This window comes from Pteropus medius, unplaced genomic scaffold, assembly GCF_902729225.1.
Source record: "Pteropus medius unplaced genomic scaffold, Ma_sr-lr_union100, whole genome shotgun sequence".
Lineage (NCBI taxonomy): Eukaryota > Metazoa > Chordata > Mammalia > Chiroptera > Pteropodidae > Pteropus > Pteropus medius.
The window spans coordinates 16,675,267-16,698,283 of record NW_024345601.1 but is presented as its reverse complement, the minus strand read 5'-3'; the positions used below and the strand labels follow the sequence as shown (position 1 = coordinate 16,698,283).

General features: G+C 33.9%; 1 protein-coding gene across 19 annotated transcripts in view; it reads right to left on the bottom strand.

Annotated features, from left to right (window-relative positions):
• Positions 1-23,017, bottom strand: part of R3HDM1 (R3H domain containing 1) — a 168,569-nt gene that overhangs the window by 6,426 nt on the left and 139,126 nt on the right. For all 19 annotated transcript variants that reach the window (XM_039874541.1, XM_039874544.1, XM_039874540.1 and 16 more), the window contains 2 exons: positions 7,262-7,365; positions 5,033-5,205 (listed from right to left, as the gene is read on the bottom strand). In XM_039874541.1, the coding sequence (XP_039730475.1) occupies positions 5,033-5,205; positions 7,262-7,365 (277 nt within the window). The remainder of the gene's footprint in view (positions 1-5,032; positions 5,206-7,261; positions 7,366-23,017) is intronic.

The window sequence follows — 23,017 nt, the reverse complement described above, 5'->3', positions numbered from 1 at the left end:
AGCTTACTCAAATTTTGCCAATTGTCCCACAGATGTATTTTACAGCAAAAAAAAAAAAAAAATTTTTTTCCCACTCCTAGTCCAAAATGCAACCTAGAATCAAGTGTTGCATTTAGTTCTCATGTCTCTTTTATCTTCTTTAATCTGGAACAGAGCTTCAGTCTTTCTTCCCTTTCATGGCTTTGACATTTTGAAGATCAGCTCCTGAAGGTCATTTTGAAGATAAGTTATTTTGTGGCATATTCCTCAATTTGGGTTTGCCTGCTTTTTTCTCATCAAAAAGTTCATGATATACATTTAGTGAGGGAATACCAGATAAATGATGTGTCCTTCTCAGTGCATCATATGAGAAGGCACATGCTGTCCATTTGTCATCACAGTATCAGTGATTTTTATTTTAACTGCTTGATTAAGGTGGTGTCTGCCAGATTTCTCCATTGTCAAGTTACTATTTTTTCCTTTTTAGTTTTAAGCGTCTCGTGGGGAGATCATATTATCTGCAAACAGAGAAAATTTTACTTCTTATCACTTTGAATGTCTTTTCTTTCTTTTTCTTGTCTAATTGCTCTGGGTAGAACTCCCAGTACAATGTTGCCTGGAGAAGGTACTTTGTACTTTGTATGATATCAATCTTTTAAAATTTATTGAGATAGTATATGACCTAACATATGGTCTATCCTAAAAAATGTTCCATGTGCCCCTGAGAAGAATATGTATGCTGCTGTTGTCTGGTAGAGTGTTCTGTATATGTTTGTTAGATCTAGTTGATTTATTGTGTTTAAATTCTCCATTTCCTTTGTTCTGTAAGGTTGTTCTACTCATTATTGAGAGTGGGGTATTAAAATCTCCAACTACTATTTTAGAACTATTTCTCCCTTCAATTGTGTATTTTTGCTTCATATGTTTTGATGGCCTCTTATTAGGGTGTAAGTGTTGATAATTGTCCTATCTTGTTGCTATATTGAAAATTTACTAATATATAATGTCCTCTGTATCTTGATAACTCTTTTGATCTAAAGTCTATTTTGTCTGTTATTAGCAAAACTATCCCTGCTCTCTTTTGGCTATAATTTGCATGAAATATATCTTTTTGCATCCTTTTACTTTCAATCTATTTGGATCTTTGGATCTACAGTGAGTCTCTTGTAGACAGCATATAGTAAGAGCATGTGTTGTCCCCACCCCTTTTGGTTTCTGGTGTCATAATATTACATTTTTATACATTGTGTGTCCCAAAACATAGACTAATAATTCTTTTAAGTGCATTAGTTTCTTAAATTATATATATAAAAAATGTGGAGTTACAAACCAAAGTTACAATAATACTACCTTTTAGATAAATGTTTTTTAAAAAGTATATTAGTCTCTTAAATCTTGTAGAAAGCAAAAAGTGGAGTTACAAATCACTGGTGTAATACCATTAGCTTTTATAATTGCTTGTGTGTTTGACTTAAATGAGTGCTTTATTTCTTCATATGGCTTTGTGTTACTGTCTTAGTATTCTTGCATTTCACTCTCCAGGACTCCTTTGAGAATTTCTTGCAGGTGAGGGCTCAGCTTTTGTTTATCTGGGAATTCTTAATTTTCCCTTCGGTTTTGAAGGACAGTTTTGTCTGGCGTAGTATCTTGGTTGACAGCCTTTTTTTCCTTTCAGCACTTTGAATATATTGGCCTGTTGACTCTGGTCTCCAAAGTTTCTGATGAGAAATCTGCTGATGATCTTTTTGAAGATCCCTTGTATGTGATTAAGTCATTCTTTTTTGCTATTTTAAACATTCTGTCTTTGTTTTTCGAAAGATTGATTATAATGTGTCTCAGTGTGGGTCTCACTGAGTTCACTTTAGAGTCTGTCAAGCTGCTTGACATACTTTATAGTTATGTCTTTTATTAAATTTGGGAAGTTTTCAGTTATAAGCACTTCAAATATTCTCTCTGGGACACCCACAATGTATATGCTGGTTCAACAGATGTCCCATAGGTCACTTAGGCTGTTTACTTTTCTCCATTCTTTTTTTCTGTACCTTCTTCAGCCTCTTTATTTTCTATTGTCCTATTTTTAAGTACTGATTCTTCCTTGCACCTGCTCAAATCTGCCACTGAATTCCTCTAGTGAATTTTTATCCATTTCAATGATTGTATTTTTGACTCTGGAATTATCTTTAGTTTCTTTTTTAGGTTTTCTATCTCTTTATTGGTAATTCCATTTTGTTCATACATTGTTTTCTTTCCTCATATCTTCCTTCAGTTCTTTGACCATCCTTAAGACAGCTGTTTTTAAGTCTTTGTCTAGGATATCTGACATAAGGTCTTTTTTAAAGGACAGTTTCTGTTTATTTTTTTCCTTTAAATGGGCCATAATTTTCTGTTTCTTTGTATACCTTGTGATTTCTTACTGAAAACTTGATATTTGAATCTAATAATCTGGTAACTGTGGAAATCAGATTCTCCCCTTTTCCCAAGGTTTGCTTTTCTTTTTCTTTTCTTTCCTTTTTCTTTTTCTTTTCTTTCCTTCCCTCCTTCTCTTCTTCCCTCCCTCCCTTCCTTCCTCATTGCTTTTGCTTACTGATTGTTGCAAGCTGTTTCTGTGCCAAGGGTCAGCCTGAGGTGTAACTCTAAGGTCTTCTCAGGGGTTCATTGAGTCTGTGCCTTTCCCTGGGCATATGCAGTCACTTTCTAATTATTCCAATATATTCAGTTGCTTTTGAAATCCTAGTCCTGAATGTCTTGCTCCCACAAGTGGTTAAAAGAGAAAAATGAAGGGAGGAAAAACAGCCTTTTAAATTCCCCAAAAGATGGAGAGGGAGAGGTTTGCAACAATGTAGGGAGGTGTAACAACAATAGCCACTGCCTCTTTGTCTACATCTCTGTGATCCGAAGCAGAAATCCAGGATCAAAACTTAAATCCTCTGTGTCTGGAGGACGGGGTCTTTTATGCTCACCCTGGCTCCTGCAAGCTGTTCTAGGAACATGTACACAGCCTATCATGGGGCTAGGGGTAGGAGATGAGTCGCTGCTACTGTGCTAAGAGTTGAAATAGACTGAAATTACTGCAATTTATTGCCTAAGCTTTTCCATGGCAGTTGCAAGCCTTCGATAGATTCTAGAGGTCCAAAACTGTTATATCAAGTAGATTCTAACAGTGCAATTATTTCTAGGTAGGGAGACAGATTCTTTGTGCTCCATACTCTACCATCTTCATAGAATACTCTCTCCTCTAGTGATGATTTTTGGCTGGCGGTGATTTTCTAATTCCATCATTCCTAGCTTTTAGTGGAGAATGATATTTAGAAACTACCAGCTGGTGGTCGATGTATTCCATTCTTCTTAGTATATAGCATTTTCCTAAATGGTATAGTAATTTATTTAATCAGCTACCTACTGCTGAAAATCAATTCCAGCTTTTCAATGTTACAACAAGGAAGAAATATCCGTGTATACATATTCTTGTATACTTGCTCCACATATTTTACTGGTCCAAGTTCTAGAAGTGAATTTGTGGATAAAAGGCTATGGATCGTCTAGATTTTGAAAAATGTCACTAAACTGAACTCCAAAAAGTGTTGTATCAATTTACAGTACCACCAAGAGTGAACACGAGAGTTTGTAACTAGATATCTCTGCCAACACTACAGATTATTATTTTCCTAAATTTTCCCAATTATATAGATAAAACATAATTTTTAATTATTTTTGTTTAATGCTCATTGGCCATTTGTTGTTTGTGAGCTAGCTTTTAAGTGATATTTGACTTTTTTATTCTGCTATAATTTTGTCATATGGATTGGGAATATTTTTTATCTTTTAAAAAATATTCCAAAAACCTTCTTATGCTGTAAACTTTCAAACATATTAAAGTGTAGATAGACAAGTATAATGAACTTCCACATAACATCATCCAATTTTGATTGTGGTTTCCTCTGCTTTCCCTCAACTAAAGCATTTATAGCAAATCTCTAATATCATAGCATTTTACTCGAAAATGTTTCTGTATATAAATATTTTTAACATAGAAAAACTACTGTCTTAAAAGTAAAACCATCATCATACTAAAAAGTTAACATATATAAATATCCTTTTTGCTCAGAAATGTCTTTTGATTGTTTAGTATCGAAGGAAGATCCATATGTTACATGTGATTATTATTACTCTTGAGTCTTTTTAAATCTACAACGGACTCAGCCTTCATTTCAAAATGCCACTTATCTGTTAAAGAAATGGGGTCAATGTGTCCAGTAAAATGTGGACATGGTTATCATACAAGTTTTTTTTTTTCTTCCTGGATTTTCTGTAAATTAATAGCTAGACTTAGAAACTTGATTAGATTTGGGTTCGATATTTTGTTGACAAGTACATCATAAGATACCATGTATTTCCTTTACACCACATCAGGAAACAAATAATGTTTGGCCGACCCACACTTAGTGATGCTGCAATTGATCAGTTGCTTCAAGCATCATCTGCCTGATCCATCCAGTTTAAAGTTCCCCATAAGCCTTTTCCTAATGTTTTTGGCATGTGTTGATGATTTTTCCTTGATCCATTTTTTCAATAGGATTCTAAGATAGTGATTTTAAATTCTACCATTGCTTTTATGTTTATTAACTGTATTTCTTCTAAAATAAAGAGTGTTCCCTCATCAACTTTCTGGTTACACTAAAATATAGTTTATGTGGAAAAAGTAGGATAACTGCGTCATTCTTTTTCTTTATTAAATTTTATTTTATTTAAAACATAATATATTTTATTTAACCCAAGATAACCAAAATATTTTTATTTCAACACACAATCGAATGAGAATTCTTAATGTTTCTTTATTAAATTTTAGATTTAACTGATCTGCTGATTCATATCCTAAAATTTTTTGAATATGCAAAAGTTTGGAAATAATATTTAAGTCCTGATATAAACTTTGAATAAAAAGAACATTCAAACTTCTTTACTAATCTGTTTGAGATTTCAAATTCAGTGTGAAGCCTTTTAGGTCAATCTTCAGTGACTAAAATATTTAAAGTTTTAAAATTAAGCACCTTACCTGAACAATATTGTCTACATTGCTAAACTCCACACACTTTTGTCCTCTCTGGTGATCACAGTAATATTTGTTTTGCTTCCACTGGGGGGGTGAGTGGGCACGAGACTGTGGATTGTTTGGTACATTGAGCTGCATCATCACCATTCCTCCACCAGGTGGTGGAGGTGGAACAGCTGAAAATGAGAATTAGGATACTGCAATCAGTATACGTTACCAAATGGCTGGTATCTTTAAATACCAAAATAATAGCCATAATTTTACATTTCTGAACAAAATGTTACTATTATATATGTAAGGCAGATTTAAACCCTAGTGCTTCTTGCTATAAGTGTTATGTGCCTAGAAAAGCATTAAAACTGACTGTGTAGACCTAAATATCTCACTTATCCTAAAGATTTAGGTCTATAGCTATTCAGAAAAGTCCAATTACCTACCACAGGAGCTAGTAGAGAGTAGCACAATTGAGACATGATCTATAAAAGTGCTTAATTTTTAAAATGAATTTTAAAATAGGCATTTTTTTAATAAATATACAAAGAAAAAATTAATATTCTACAGAAATTTTGAGCTACAGTAAAGTCATCTTTTAATTTCATGCTGTGGAAATGTATGGGACATGGTAATTAACAAAGCACAATTTTAGTACCCTGAAATGTCCTATGACTCTGGGAAAATTATTTAACTTCTTTTATTGTGTTTTCTCATCTGAAAATGGAGGCTAGGAAGATGTCCTTGGCAGACTTTAAAGAACTGTGATGATCACATGTATGTAAAATCACTTTGTTAACTGTACAGTAGGGACACGCAGACTACTGTATCTGTCTTCTTATCTGATTTGTTTCTCTTGTGTACCAGTACTGCAGAACTACCAGTATTAGGTGTGTATTTTGCTCGCCACTCTCCCCATTTCAGTGTAAGGTAAGGGGATTCTGTGCCCTGCCTACAGGGCTATAGTTTGCACTGCAGCAACTATGGTAGTTTCCAGTTCTCTAGAAACAGAATCAGCCTGACCTGGCTAGGTAAAGCACTGTTGACTGTTTAGGAACATTTAAATTCTCCTCAGCCGCAGCAGCCCATGCAGGATGCAGCCACTATTAGTCATTTATTTGACAATCATTTACTATTTCTGTTTCTCATAGACTACATGTATCAACAAACTATTACAATAAAATATGGTGTCATGATAAAAGGATTAAGACACTATGGAAGCAGAGATAAAGCAACAAACTCTTTCAAGAACTGGGGAAGCCTTTGTAGAAAAGGTAATTTTGAGTCAAAATTTAAGGATGAGCAAGATTTTGGCAAACAGCAGATGGTGGACAGGCATTTCAGGCAGAGGAACAGGAACAAAATATCTTTGGCATAAATAAGCACAGAAACGAAGTTCTGGGTGACTTTAGCAGATTAAGTATAAATAGGTGGCTTATTTGCTAGCGAGTTTATAGAGAGTCTACATACATTTTTTCATTCGGAGGAATGACATGAAGATACTTCTGTTTCAGGACAATAATTCTTGAACTGTCTGTACATGTGTTTGTGTGTTGGGGAGGAGAAAAGTTGGGTGAAGGGGAAACATGAAATAAGCAAAAACATTTAAGAGAGTACTGAAAATAAGACATGAAAAAAACTGACCAAAAGTAGCTGCAGTGGGGAAGGAGGTAGCAGATTTGAGGAAATGTTGACGGCACAAATGTGAAAGGGAACAAAGAGAGTTAATTATGACTTTGAACTTATAGTCCCTAGATAGGTGAGTTAAGGGATGCAAGAAGAGGGAGAAATATTAAATCTAAAATGCATTTGACACATTTGGCTAGCGATGTGTAGTAGGCAGCTAGCCATATGGTCTTGTCTCAGCAGAAATAATATTTGGGAGGTGTTGGCAAAAAGCAGGCGAAGCTTAGGAGGTGGCTGGATTACCTAGGAAGAGCTTGAAGAGCAATGACATAGAACGTAGGAAAGGATCCCAGAGAACATCAGTATTTGTAAGGCAAGGAAGGAAGAAGAGCCTGAGGAGGAGAAACAGGACAGCAGTGTTGTGGTGCAGCAGCAGAAAAGGAAGAAGTGGACTGGCTGAACCTGTTAACTTTGATTTTCCTAATACCCTAAATATCCTGGGGATATCTCAGCACCACAACAAGTTAAAAACCGTTTTCTAGAAATGGCTACAGAACTTAGTTATTTCTCAAGGGGACAAACCATTACTTTTTTTGTTCAAGTATATATTCATACCTGCACACTGGTGGCTATGAAGCTGCTGAGAACTGCATGGTGAAGTAGTTCGAGGAAACTGTACTTGTTCTGATCCTGGATGTTGCAAGTAACCTACTGATGAGCTATGGGGGGAAAAAAATCAAACACACACAAAAACACAGCACAATGAGATGGAGATGACTGTAAAAATACTTTGAACAAACAGTTCTGCAAAGTTATTTTAATGAAGTTATTTTTCAAACTGATTAGCAGTAAAAGTCAAATGTAACTCTCTTCTCTGTGAGTGGCAAATAATTACCTTTTAGATAAAAATCACTATGTTTATGGAAATAATACCAATTTTTTAAAATAAAGAAAAAACTAAATCCATTGATCTTACTCTTTTCCAACTTATTCTAAATGTGCTTTTGTATTACTCAAATAATTATTTAAAAAAGAAAAATAATTCACAAATTTTACAAAATAAAAAGGTAATTTATTTGGATTTCACAAAGTTATATTTTAGAAAAGAGAATCTGCAGTTTGACGAGACTCAAAAAAAATATTGCTTAAAAAATGTACTATCCAAGAATAAAGGAAAATAGAACATGATTTTGACATATTCTAACATAAAAATCGACAAAAATTAAAAAAGGCTGTTAGTGTAAAACCATTAAGTCACTGAGACTCTAAAATACAATTTGTCATAATATGTCTTTAAAGTTTTATCTTTTTAGCAAATTCTTTCAGGAAAATAGTTTCAAATCAGAGCACAATACTATTAATTCTTTCTGGGAATTCTCAAGTAATCAGAAATCTTATTTTATATATAAAACCCTATTAGTTACCAGTCTTTTTTTCATCATTTAAATAAACTTTCTTTACATAGTATTAATTCTTAAGCTAGCTTTAGCAACTTTTTACACTCATGTCTCATATAATTGCACTAAAAATATTACGTTAGATCCAACTACTGAATTATAGAGACTATAGGAAGACATGTTAAACACCACCATGATGATACAATTAGGAAGTCCAGACTATGGGACACTCTATAAGACAAATGTGTAAAAACATAAGCAATATTTGTGGGGTAGCTGGAAATAAATATACCAACTGATTATCTGACATAATTAAGAAATTAACTGTTATATTTTTTAAGGTGTAAAATATAATTATGTAGGTTTTTAAAACACCTTTTAGGTATACCTAAACTGAAATACAGATGAATGAAATTATATGATATCTGAATTTCAAAATAATTCAGGAGAAGGATGAAATAGAAGTTTAGATGCAAGAGATTAGTCAGTTAATAACTGTAGAAGCTAAGTGATGGCTATATAAAGATTCAGCACTTTTGTTTACATTTATTTAAAAATGTCCACGATAAAAAATTTTAAAATGATTCTCTAATTCAGGGTGCGAATTCTTCAATTAATAAGAATTTAATAGAGTTTTATTGATTTTTAGTGGCACTAACTCAGCGTGGTTCAATAAAATAGAAAAAAGAAAGAAACGTAAAGGGAAGATTTCATAAAAAGTGGTTTTGGACCACATGATAAAAATATAAAAATAGTAATTTCTGAAATTGATGTTAATTATGATCAGAATGCATTTATATGAGTATTAGCTACCTGTGGAATAAAGCTTAAGACATGGTCTGTAAATGTGCCATTACTTGGGAGAATATATAAAGTTTCACCATAAGGTTAAGGGATTTTTAGGTTCTGTTCTAACTGGGATAAAATGACCCTAGACTACGAAGTGCTCCTCACCCTGATCTTGTTTACTAAGCACATTCTAATGACTTACTCAAGTTCTGAGGCACAAGGGTGACAGGAAGCCACTCTGAATAGGAACAAGAATATTCAGGTCACCAAAATGAGTGATATATCCCATACCACTGAACTATAAATTGTTATTCCAGTTTACCACTACAGTGGATTTTAGTTTTATAATTAACATAAGTTGGTTTTCTAGCACTAGATCATCCCTTAGGTAAATGAATTACAAAACTGAGTTCCAAGACTCTACTAACCTCCCCCAACAGACAAAAAGACACGTCAAGGGACACAGAGTGGGCAATAAATCTCTTAAATGCTCTATTTTCTATTATCATCTAATTTGCCTTCTATAAAGACAGAACTATAATGCATTAGAAAGAAGAAAAGCATAAGAGTAAGCTTTTAAATATCACTTTCACTTTAAAGCATAAATACTTATAATACCAAAAAGATAGTAACTTCAAAAATTTCTCCTTTGGAAGACAGGATAGTAATAGAAAAAAGGGGACATAGTAAAGTAAAACACTAGGCCTAATCCTTGAAAAAGTTCATATTCTACCCTTGAACAAGAAAAAAAAATGCCAATCTCATGAACCTATTTGATCCCAAACTTCCTGAAAAGTCCTGGCTTAAAACTATGAATGTGTAAATTAAAACTAATTAATGATATAAACATCAAGACATTATGAAACGTAACTGCAACAAAAATTAGTCTTGCCACTTTACCAATTGTTTTGCCATACTTTTTAGGAGCTACAGCTTCTCAGTGCATAGAACAGCCAATCAAACTGCTGCAAAATGCCTCCACAGGATCAATTAATAAGAATTGAGAAAAAACTCGTTTCTTCTTCTGAGTTTTTTATAATGTTCGCCTTAATCCTATAATGTTCTATGATAATTCATAGGCAGAAATTCCCTTTTCCTCCCGTCACTTATTTCATCATTTTTACTGTACTGTGGAATCAAAGCTATGATGAAAAAAATGATAAATGCATTACATATTTTTAAAATCAGAAATCTACTGTAGTCTAGCAAAGTATGAAAAATTTAAAAAAAAGTCATGACCCTTTATGAATGCTTAAAATTGGCCTTTTAAGGGGCAGTATTGATCCATTTTGATTAGATTATGGTAATCTACCTGATATACCACAGTATGAGTGAAAATTAATGCTTGGTAGTAAGATATAATTCACTAGACATTCTTGCAAATTCAAGTGATGTTAAACTGCTACTTTAATAGCTTTTGACATTTAATATCTAGTGAAAAGCACCAAGAATTTGGGTGTCAGATGGCAGCACAGGTTTGAGTTCCAACTCCACTTATTTGTCATGAGTCTGAATACACTATTTGAATGTCAGCTCTCTCATCAATAAACAAGTGATTAACACCTGTCTTACCACATTATGATAAAAGACTTGGACAAATAATTCAAAATACAAATAATCCAACAAAAAATATAAAAATTCATTAATAATCAGAGTCAAATTAAAATGAGGTATGTCACTATTTATGAAACATGAAAACAATGAAAATGAGTCAGTATCCACTTGGTCAAAATGTACCAAGGACCTTAAAAAATCGTATCTTTTGACCTATTAGTTCCCCTCTAAGGACTCTATGCTAAAGAAGAAATTCAACTTGCCCACAAAATGGTTCAATAAAATGGAAAAAATGGATAAGACCTACATGTTTTGCAATAGGCTAAATATTTTATTGCATTGTCATAAAACTGAAGTGTGATCATTAAAAATTATATTTACAAAGAAAAATTTAATGACATGAAAAAAGCACTACACCTAATGAACAAAATATATCCAGTAGGATCTCAACTATGTTAAAACTATATAAGAAAAAAAAAAAACAAAAAAAATGTGAGCAAGACAACAGCAGTCAACTTAGGGTCGTGAAATATGGCTGATTCTTGATAATTTATACTTTTTTGTATTTTCCAGAAAGGCATACATGCATTTGGTAATAATAAAAAATAAAAATTGCCTTAAAAGTTCTACTTTTAAATGTCATATCAGGGATTTAATTTCAACTAATAATCTGAATCTCCTTCAGAAATCTTTAGCAGATGTCAGAGTGTGGCTAGGAGACAGTTCTACTGATTTCCTGCAATTAATTTAATCCCTCAATTAATTTAAGGATCAGATGCTCAGACAGGCTTGCTCCTCTGGAAGAAAATATTAGCTTTCTGCTTTACAAACTTTTTGCAAGTCAAGGTGATTTCTGCCTTATGTATTTCTGCAATGAGGGTATCTATTTAGGGCAATATAAACTCTTTTAACTAATTAGAATTTGACCAAACTGCATGCTCAATTAATGATATTAAATGTCGAATAAAACTTTCATTGCACAATATTTTGGGTTTTTCCTGAAATATAAATGGACTTTTTTTCCTGGGCTTTCTGTTAAATGCTCATTATTTATAGAAATATTCATTTACAGTTCATCTGGTCCCAAATGTAAAATATTTTAAAAAATCAAATAGATTAAAAAACAGTAAATATATAAAAGACAAAAATAAAAAAGAAGTAAGGACATTTGAGATAAGATTGTTGCTTTCATTGAGCACTGAATCTAGCTTTGTGTTTCTTGGCAGCTAAGATAAAATGGTGAACCCAAAGGATTATACAACTCTGCCAGGATGATTAAGAAGCAAGCATTTAAGCTTCTGGCAGGTGGTGGATTACAGACATTTCCTAATTGTAGTCTATGATGAATTTAAATCATGTAGTTAATTATAGTCTTTTGATATGAGATATAAACACAGTTCATATTTTACTAGGAAACTTAGGAGCTGGGGTGGAAATCCTGCCTGAAGAGAGGATTATTTCCTACTAGATAAACGCAGAAGTGCCTGCAGTAAGTGCTAATGTTTTCCTTAAAAATGAACTTTGTATTTTTCAAATACTTATATGAGTCTCTAGGGTCTATATTACACATTTCACATAAAAGATTATAACTTCATTAGCTCACTGAAGTGCTGGAAAACATCTGCCAAACAATATTTTTATTTTAGTTTTAGTCCCAACCTGCTCTTTTTGGCAATAATCTAGCTACTTATTAAGTCTGCTCCTTGAGTGACACCATAAAATTGCCACTGGCATCGAAGGCAGTACTTACATACCTGTATGATAAAGGCAAAGAACATGCATCTAATCCCCCAAACTGCTTTACCAAATCTTTTAAATATAATTTCAAAAGACAGGATGCCAGAATACCATAATTTCATATTTTTAAAATCAAAATTTTACCTATTCAATATTAACTTCTGGCATGACACAGCATGAGTTTTATTGACCTGCACCCCAGTGAAACTAGTGAAAACTATAAAAATGTAACTACTTAAAGCCACTGGAAATGATCGTTAAGGATGGACAGCAAATAAGAACATCTATAAAAACCTGGTAAGAAAGGTGAGTCTGGTTTTCAAACCAAGACTGCTTCCTCTTGCCCCCTCCCAACTTTAGTGAGGTACAAGGTCTACTCCAGACAAGTGTAGCCAAGAACACAGAGCTCCCTCTCCCTGCAGCACCAAGGTAAAGGGTTTTCTTCCTAGGAGAAGTGGTATGTCAGCTCTCTCATCCTGTTCCCAGGTACCTACTGCTGAAGCTAAATCCAGGGTGAGTGAGGTTGATAGGTGGGAATTGCTTTCCTTCAACCTCCATTTGTGGGTATGACATGCTGAGAATACTGAGGGCCTGACCTGATCACTTGTGCCTCAGTTCCTGAAGTGGTGATTCCATGTCAGAAGAGGTAAGCTGAGGACCCTAGGCTGTGGTCCCCTTAACCTCCACCAAATGCTCATCTCATAGGAGAGGGTGTCACTTTGAGAGCTTACCATTGTCCACATTCCCAGTTCCAGATACCTGGCTCAGAGGAGAAAAGAGGCCATAAAACAGATAGCATTTAATGTCTTCTCTTCTCGAAAGGATTGTCTTCAATTCCAACAGAAGAGGTCAGAAGTTCAAGCTTATGGGTGCTCTCAAGAACAGTACAGGTTGTGATAAAGACAACTGGGAGGAGAGACTCAAGATTTTGGCTAAACAGTAGGCCTGCTAATTTGGTGGGAACCAGGTAAAAAGACAGATAAAAGGAGCCTTCCTGAGGTCAGAACAAAAACAAAACATTAACCCCAGAAACTTTTCTTTCAAATGAGCCAGATTTTAACTGGATTTCTTTGCAGAGCAATTTATGAACCAGGGCATTCTTAAAAACAATAGGGCAATCAGCTGGCAGTTAGTGGAGTTTAACAGTTGGGTTCTGTCAAGAAAGAGAGGGACAAGGTTCTGCCAAAACCACTGTCATCCCAGGATGACTGTGAGAATACCTAAAGCTTTCCTTGCTTGAGAACAACATCAGGGGTTGAACACTTGGTGGTGGTGATGGTGGTGCAGGGGAAGGGAGGTTTAAATAGACTTCAGTAAAATAATCCAGTCAGTCTCTATAAACAAATAAGAGAACAGCAGCAAGTACCCAGAGTTACTACAATATATTACTCAAAATGTCCAATTAAAACAAATTACAAAGGATGCAAAGAAACAGGTAAGTATGACCCATACATTAAATAAAAGCAGGGAACAGAAACTACCTGTGAGAAAGAACAGATACTCACATTTATCAGAAAAAGACCATAAAGTAGCCATTATAAGCATATTCATAGAACCAAAGGAAACCATGATTAAGGCAGTAAAGAAGGAATGTTAACAATGTCTCATTAACAGAGAATATTAATAAAGACAGAAATTATCTATCTTGAACTGACACAGATTATGTAAGCTGAAGAACAGAGAGGTGAAAAAAAAAACATGGAGAGAAAAAACAGCCTCGGAGAAATGTGGAACATCATTAAATACACCAACTGTATAATGGTATTATCAAAGGGAAGAGAAAGGAGCAGAAAAAAGTATTTCAAGAAATAAAGGCTGAAAACATCCCCAGTTTATTGAAAAACAATAACCTACTCATCCAGGAGCCTCAGTGAACTCTGAGCAGGTTAAAAGCAAAGAAATCCAAAGAGATATCATACGGCTACCTGAGCAGAGTAATACAACCAGTACAGGTAATTATGTAACTGTAAAAGACAGTCCAAATGCACATTTTCCTCTTTATTTCTAGCTGATTTAAAAAGCAACTATGAAAATAATATGTATATAATGTAATGAGCCTATAATATATAGAAATATAATGTATTTGCCAATAATAGTACAAAGGAGGTAGGTGGAAGCAAAACTGTATTGGGCTAACAAAACAAAATGCCTACAGATCATAAGGTAATAATTATAACAGTTTTTTGTTTGTAACATTAATATGTATAACAATAACACCACAAAAAGCATGAAGAGAATATAACTATATAAGAGTAACTTTTCTATATATTACTAGAATTAAGCTGGTATAAATTAGCAGCTGATTTGGGTAAGTTAAAATGTATACAGTACATCCTAGAGAAACTCAAAATACTCAAAAAAGTAAAAAAATCATTAAAGAAATTAAAATGCTACATTAGAAAATATTTGCTTAATGCAAAAGAAAACAGGAAAAGGAGGAATAAAACACATGAAATAGAAAACAAAAAGCAAAATGGCAGACATAAGTCAACATCATCAATAATTAACATTAAATGTAAATGGATTAAACAATTCAATCAAAAGACAGATTGTCAGAAGGGTAAGAAATAATCCAATTATATGTTGTCCACAGGAGATTTAAAGTAAAAGAACAGAAAAAGATACATCATGTGAACAGTAACCATAAGAAAACTAGAGTATTTGTTAATATCAGACAAACTAGATTTTAAAACAAAAAATTTTTGAGAGATAAAGAAAACATTTCATAATGAAAAAGAGTCAATAATAAAAATAAAAGTTATGAACATATCATCCCCTAATAAAGAAGCACCAAAATATCTGAAGCAAACATTGATGGAAATGGAGAAATAGACAATTCAATAACTGGATACTTCAATAATGAACAGAACAACAACAAGGAAACAGAAGACGTGGACAACACTTTAAGACAATCAGACCAAAACGACATCTACAAAACACTTCATTCAACAAGAAAGTACACAATCTTTTCAAGTGCACAAAAAACACTGTCCAGGCGATAAAACACAACTTAAAAACTTAAAAAAATAGAAATAATACAAAGTATTTTTTTCAAACACAATGGAATGAAATTAAAAATCAATAGCAGAAAAAAATTTGAGACAATTAAACAACACAATTCTAAACCACCAATAGATCAAAGAGAAAAATCAAAAGAGAAACCAGAAAATACTTTGAGATGAATGAAAATAAAGATACGACAAACCAAAACTTATGGGATGCAGATATAGTAGTGCTCAGAAGGAAACTTATAGTTGTAAATGACTATATTAAGGAAGGAAGATCTTAAATCAATAACCTACACTTTCATCTTAAGACATTGGGGGTGGGTGAAGCAAACCAAGCCTAAAGCAAGTAGAGGAAAGTAAATAATAAAGATTACAATGAAAATAAACAAAGTAGAGAAGAGAAAAACAAGAGAAAAAGTAATTAAAGCCAAAAGCTGGTGCACTGAATAGAGCGACAAAACTGACAAACATTTTGTTAGACTGACCAAGAAAAAAAAATAAGAAAACTAAAGTTACTAGAAACAGCAACAAAGAGGGGAGATTTTTATTGACTCTACAGAAATAAAAAGGATAATAAAGGAACACTATAGAGGCAACCAAAATGGCGTAGATGATAGAGGCTCTGTTCATTCCTCTGGCGACCAAATCAAAGTTATGACGGAAACAAGGAGCAGCAGCAAGGAAAAATTGCCTGGGATCTAGATGAACAAGCCATACCACTAGAGAGAAATCCAAGAAAGCACCCTGCAACAGCAGAAGGTAGGATGGGACAAGGACGTGGAACTGCCTGGTCCCAGCAGCTGAGTGAGATGGAGGCTGTGGCAGCGGCAGAAGCCTCTTAAAGGGGCCAGGTCCGTGAGCGGATTTTCGCGTTGACGGACCTGTTCACTCTGAGCACCAGTGCTGACTAGGCTACAGGGAGACACTATCAGAGTGAGGGGCTAGGGGAGACTCGCCCTATACAGAAGTGCCAGTGGTATCCATTGTTCCCTGTTGAGCCCTCCCTACTCTCAGTGTGGGGACACAGCGCTACCATTACTGTAAGGTCATTAGACTGGATAACAGAGGTCGCTCTGCCCAGAGGATTCCCTGAAACCCCACCGCCCCCAATGTGCAGCCCCACCCAAGCCACATCCAGGTGTGTCCTCAGCGAGTCAGGTGTTCCTTGCTGAGCAGCACGTAGACTCACCCTGGAGGCAGCTGGCCTCGGTTTCTGGCGTGGCCTTTTGAGGCAACTATAAGCACAACATCTGTGGATTGCTTGCTGAATCTTAACAGGTGGCCCTGGAGGGGGAGAGACTTGGGCTAAGTTTGGCATGTAGCTGAGCCCCTCTCAAGACTGTGCTATTGGTTACCTACTTCACAAATCTATGCTAATAAGACCAGGAGACTTAGGAGCTTTGTTTAGTACACAGAAACAGACACGGAAAGGCAGCCAAAATGGGAGGACAAAAAAACAGAAACCCTATGAGAGAACAGAACAGATATCCAGATATTATGGAGTCAAGTAATCTAACAGATGCAGAGCTCAAAACACTGGTTATAAAGATGCTCAATGAACTTTTGGTTAAATTCAGTGAGAACTTCAACAAAGAGATAAAATATATAAAAATGGAAATGGCAATTATAAAAGAGAACCAGTCTGAAATGAAGAACACATTATCTGAGATGAGAAGTATATTAAATGGAATAAACAAAAGAATAAACAAAATGAATAAAGAAAAGGATCAAATGTCCTATCTAGAGGACAGGAAAGCCAAGGACACTCAGTCAGAATGGTGACAAGAGTTAAGATGCCAAGAATATAAAAATAATTTAAGGAGCATATGGGACACTATAAGGGTCCAAATATCTGCCTGATCAGCATAACTGAAGAAAATCAAGATGTTGAACAGCTGTTTGAAGAAATAATGATGGAAAACTTCCCTAACCTGGTGAAGGAAATGGACATAAAACCCCAGGAAGCTCAGAAAATTACAAACATCAGGGATCCAAAGAGGCCCACACCAAGACACATCATAATTAAAATGCCAAAGGTTAAATACAAAGAAAGAATATTGAAAGCAGCAAGAGAAAAACAGATAGTTACTTATAAGGGAACACCCTTAAGACTAGCAGCTGATTTCTCCAAAGAAACTATTCAGGACAGAAGGGCTTGGCAAATAATATTCGACAGGATGAAGACCCAGGATCTACAAGCAAGAATACTTTATCCAGCAAAGCAATCATTTAGAGTTGAAGGACAGATAAAGAGCTTCCCAGACAAAAATAATCTAAAAGAATTTATCACCACCAAGCCAGAATTCCAGGTAATGTTGGAGGGACTTCTTTAAGAAGAAAATATATTTATCAAAAACAGGAATAAAGAATGGTAACAACTACATTCCTATCAATAAGTACCTCAAATGGAAAAGAATTAAGTGCTCCAACTAAAAGAGTGGATGAATGGAAAGGAAAACAAGACCCCTACATGTTGCCTGTAAGAGACTTCAGATTAAGAGACGCAGACTAAAAGGAAGGGGATGGAAAAAGATATTGCTTTGATGGACCTAGAAAGTATTTAAGTTAGACAAAGAAAGATAAACACTATATGATTTCACTTATATGCGGAATCTAAGGAATAAAAAGAACAAATTAATCAAAAATAGACTCACAAATATAGTGGACAATTTGGTGACAGACAGAGGGGAGGGGAATTTGGGGAGCTGGGAGAATGGGGTGAAGGGTTAAAGAAGTACAAATTAGTAGCTGATGGATGGACACGGGGATGGGGAGCACAGCGTAGGGGATACAATTAGAATGAATATAATGGCTAGAACGAGGATCAGAGGAGGGAGGGAGCAATTGGGGGGATCGTTTTACAAACTATATAGATGTCTAACCAATGTACCGTATACTTGAAACTAAAATTAAAAAAAAATAATTTTGAAAAAAAGGCAACACTATGAAAAACCACATACCAAAAAATTAGATCAAATTCCTAGAAATATACAAGCTACCAAAATGAACTGAAGGAGAAATAGATAATCTGAATAACCCAATAACAAATACAGAGATTAAAGTAGTAATCAAAAACAACTCACACGCACACATACAAAAGCCCTGGCATAAAAGGTATTACCACTGAATTCTATCGAACATTTAAAGAACAATTCTTCATAAATGCTTCCAATGGGTAGAGAATACTTCCCAACTCATTCTATGAGGCTAGAATTACGCCAGTACTAACACAAGAAAACAACAGACCAATATTTCTTATGAATACAGGTGCAAAAATCCTTAACAAAATATTAGTAAAATGAATCCAGCAACATATAAAAAGAATTATATACCAAGACCAAGTAGGATTTATCTCAGGAATGCCAGGGTCGTTTAATATCTAAAAATCAATTAATGTACTAGATATCAATAGAAAAAAATCACATGACCATCTCTATAGGTACAGAAAATATACTTAAAATCTAACACTCTTCTATGATAAAAATATTGAACAAACAATAGAAGGAAATTTCTTCAACCTGATACAAAGTATCTATGAAAAATCTACAGCTAACATCATACTTAAGGTGAAAAACTAGATGCTCCCTCCTAAAATCATGAACAAGGCAAAAATGTCTATTCTTACTACTTTTATTGAACATTGTACTGAGGTTCTAGATCAATTAGGCAAGAAAATGAAACAAAAAGATATCCAGATTGAAAAAATAAAGAAACAAAACTATCTCTTCACAAATAACATTGTGTATATGGAAAATCCCAAGAAATCCATTCAAAAAGTATTATAATTAGTAAATGAGTTCAACAAGGTTACAGTATACAAGATCAATGTACAAAAATAAATTGCATTTCTATACACTTGCAATAAACGATCAAAATAAAATGAAAACAATTCCATTTATATTGTCAAAAAGAATAAAATAGCCAGGAATAAATTTAATAAAAGAAGTATAAAATTAACTTTGAAAACCATAGAAACATTGTTGAAAGAAAGTAAAGATCTAAATAAGTGGAAAACATCCCATGTTCATGGAATAGAAGACAACGTAGTTAAGATGCCAATACTCCAAATTAACCTACAGATTCAAAGCAATACTCATTGAATCCCAGCTGACTTCCTTGTAGAAAATGACAAGGGGATCGTACAACTCACATGTAATTGCAAGGGATCCAGAATAGCCAAAACAGTCTTGCTAAAGAACAAGGAAGACTCACACATCTCAATTTCAAAACTTCATCAATATAATGTGGCACTGGCACAGGATACACATATAATTTAATAGAATAGAATTGAGAGTCCAGGAATAAATCCAGGCATCTACGATCATATGATTTTCAATAAGGGGGTGTCTTTTTAACAAATGTTCTGTGATAGCCATGTGCAAGAGAATGAAGTTGAATGCTTGTCTCATACCATAAAGAAAATTAACTAAAAATGGATCAAAGATTTAAATGTCAGAAAACTATAAATTTTTTAGAAGAAAATATAGACATAAAGACAAAGACAAAAATTACAAGATATTTGCAATCTTGGATTTGATAATGAATTCTTTGATATGACACCAAAAGCACAAGCAACCAAAGAAAAATCAATAAACAGGACTTCAAAGTTAAAAATCCTTGTATTTGAAATGACTGCATCAATAAAGTAAAAAGACAACCCACGAAATGGGAGAAAATATTTGCAAGTCATCTATCTGCTAAGGGACTTGTATCAAAATATATAAAGAACTCTTACAATTCAATAACAAAAATACACATAATCAATTAATTGGGTAAAGGCCTGGAACAGATGTTTCTTCAAAGAAGATATATAAATGACTAATAAGCACCTGAAAAGTTCATCAATATCATTAGTTGTCAGAGAAATCAAAATCACAATGAGAAACCATTTTACACCCACTGGAATTGCTCTAATAAAAAAGTCAGATAATTAAAAAGTGTTGGCAAGGATGTGGAGAAATTGAATGACTCATAACATTGCTTATAGAAACGTAATATGGTGTAGCTGCTTTGAAAAACAGTCTGGCAGTTCCTTAAATGATTAAAACAGAGTTACCATATGACCCAGAGATTCCACTCCTAGGTATACACCTAAGAGAAATGAAAATGTATGTCCATATAAAAACTTACAAATTAATGTTTATAGCAGTACTATTTATAACAGTCAAAAGGTAGAAACAACCCAAATGACCATCAACTAACAGATGGATAAACACAATGTGGTATATCCACACAATGTAATATTATTTAGCTTTTATAAAAAGAAACAAACTACTGATGTATGCTACCACATGGATGAAACTTAAAAACATGCTGAGTGAAAGCAACCAGTCGCAAGACTACATATCATTCCATTCATAAGAAATGTCTATAACGGGGAAATCTATAGAGAGAGAAAGTTAGATTTGTGTCTGGGAGATGGTGGTGGTGGAGGGGTCAGAGGGTGATAGGGGAAGAGTACAGAGTTTCTTCCCTTTTTTCTTCATCAGTATGTTCACATTAAAAAAATTTAGTTGTGGTGAAATACATATAATTTACCATCATAAACATTTCTAAACGTGCAGTTAAGTGCTATTAGATACATTCACACTGTTGTATAGTCATTACCACCATCTAACTCCAGAACTCTTTTCATCTTGCAAAACTGAAATTGTACCGATTAAACAGTAACTCCTCGTTTTTCCTTTCCCCAGCTCCTGGCAACCACCACTCTACTTTGTTTCTATGAATGTGGCTACTTTAGGTACCTCATATAAGTAGACTCACATAATATCTGTCCTTTTGCGACTGGCTTAATTTACAAAGCATAACATCTTCAAGATTCATCCTCATTGTAGCATGTGTCAGAATTTTGTAATACTCAATTGTATGTCTATACCACATTTCTTTTATCTATTTATCTGTTGATGGGAATTTGGTTTGCTTTCACCTCAGGGTTTTTGAGGTGACGAAAATATTCTAAAATTGACTGTGGTGATGGTTACACATCCATGAATATACCAAAAACTATTAAATTGTATACTTTAAGTGGGTAAACTGGTATGTGAATTTTATCTCAACAATGCCACTGACAAATAAATAAGGAAATGGCAGAATGGACAAAAATGGTGTATAAAATGTATTCACAAAGAAGTCCTAGTATATGAAACTGCCCACAAAAAGGTTGATGATTTAGGAAAAAGTATGGGACACTACATAAAAATGTTATTGCCACTATGCTTCTCTTTTCTTTATGGTTTTGAAAATATCACAATTGCTATTTCAAATTATTATTTTTTTGATGAGAAGAGGACCCTATGTATTCTTCTCAAGCAGTAATTAATTCATTTGAAATGCAAGTCTCACATCTGCTACACCTTTCAGTGGCTACTAAAGTTGATGTCTTTGAAAATTTAGGGACAACTGGCAAGGTATGCTAGGAAGTCATTTGGTTTTCTGCCTTTTTAAACCACCTGATGTCTTATTGCCAATGATAGTTAAACAAGCTTCCTGAACTTACTAACATTACTTTGTAGACATGTGCTGTGTTCCCTAAAGATGCTTTAAGTAATCAATATAATCCATTCGGGGACTAGTAATTTGAATATCACACACTTAATTCTTCTGTTTTAAAGACATTGTAGCAGTTAACATAGAACGAACACTTTGAAACTCACTGGTTCCATTGTCTGATTTACCATCTGTGACAAATAAACAAATTTCACTATAATTTAAACCAAACTTAATCAAGAGCAGAAAAAAAAAAAAAAGAAAATTGGAAGCTTAAACTATTTGAAGGTTATTCCATAGTTCTTTTGGACCATTTTTGTTGAATTTTCCTATTAGTAGCAGCACCATTATAACTTGTTTTGCAGCAATTTTAATTGGGGGAAGGAATATATTTGTGGTAAATTTTTAGATGCAGAATTGCAGAATAAAAAGTACAGCAGTTTTGTTAAATATTGTCAGACCGATTTACAGAAACATGAGCTTCATATGCCTAAGCAACCAGCAATGTTCGTCTCTATGCGTAGTACTGTTAACTAGGTGTCTTATTCTCTCCTCAAAAGTTATTCCTATTCACTGTCTCTAATTCCTCACCTTCCATTCTCTTGGCTTTTATCTCCTAAAGTCTTCCCCCATAGTTACTTTTTGGGGGATTAAAAAATATACATATAATAGGAATGCCCAGACATTACTATACTTTTTAAAGAATTATAAAATGAAGAACTGTGAAACCCATTTGAATTAAGATACAGAACATCACTAATATCTTAGAAGTCTCCATACCTTCCCCAATCATGTGCCTCTAGCTGTTGTAGAGGAGATGCTCTAATGATACACCATAATATATTTATCCATTCTATTCCATTCTATTTGGGTTGCTGCCAGTATTGGAGTAAACACTGCTGCTACAAACATTCAAGTACAGGTGTCTGGTACACATCTGCGAAAATTTCTTTTTTAAGGCAGAGGGCTGGTAAACTTTTTCTATAAAGGGCCAGCCTGTGTATATATTGATATTCCACAGGATATATATATATATATATATATATATGGTGTCCGTTGATAATTTTTTAAATTATCTATAAAGGTAACCAGCCTGTGTATATATTGATATTCCACAGGATGCTCTATGTATATATATATATGGTGTCCGTTGATAATTTTTTAAATTATCCTTTAAAAATTTAAAAACCATTCTTTGCTTATGCACCATATTTAGTTTGTGGGCCACTGCCAACTTCTATTTTAAGATATAAACCTAGTAGCACGAGGTGTTTAGTTTCAATGTTTTGTTTTCTTCATAGTTTTTACACATATTTTGTTAAAATTATTTTTAGGCATTTACTTTTAATGTTTAATTAAATTTTTTAAAAATTCATTTTCAAAATGATTCTGTAACA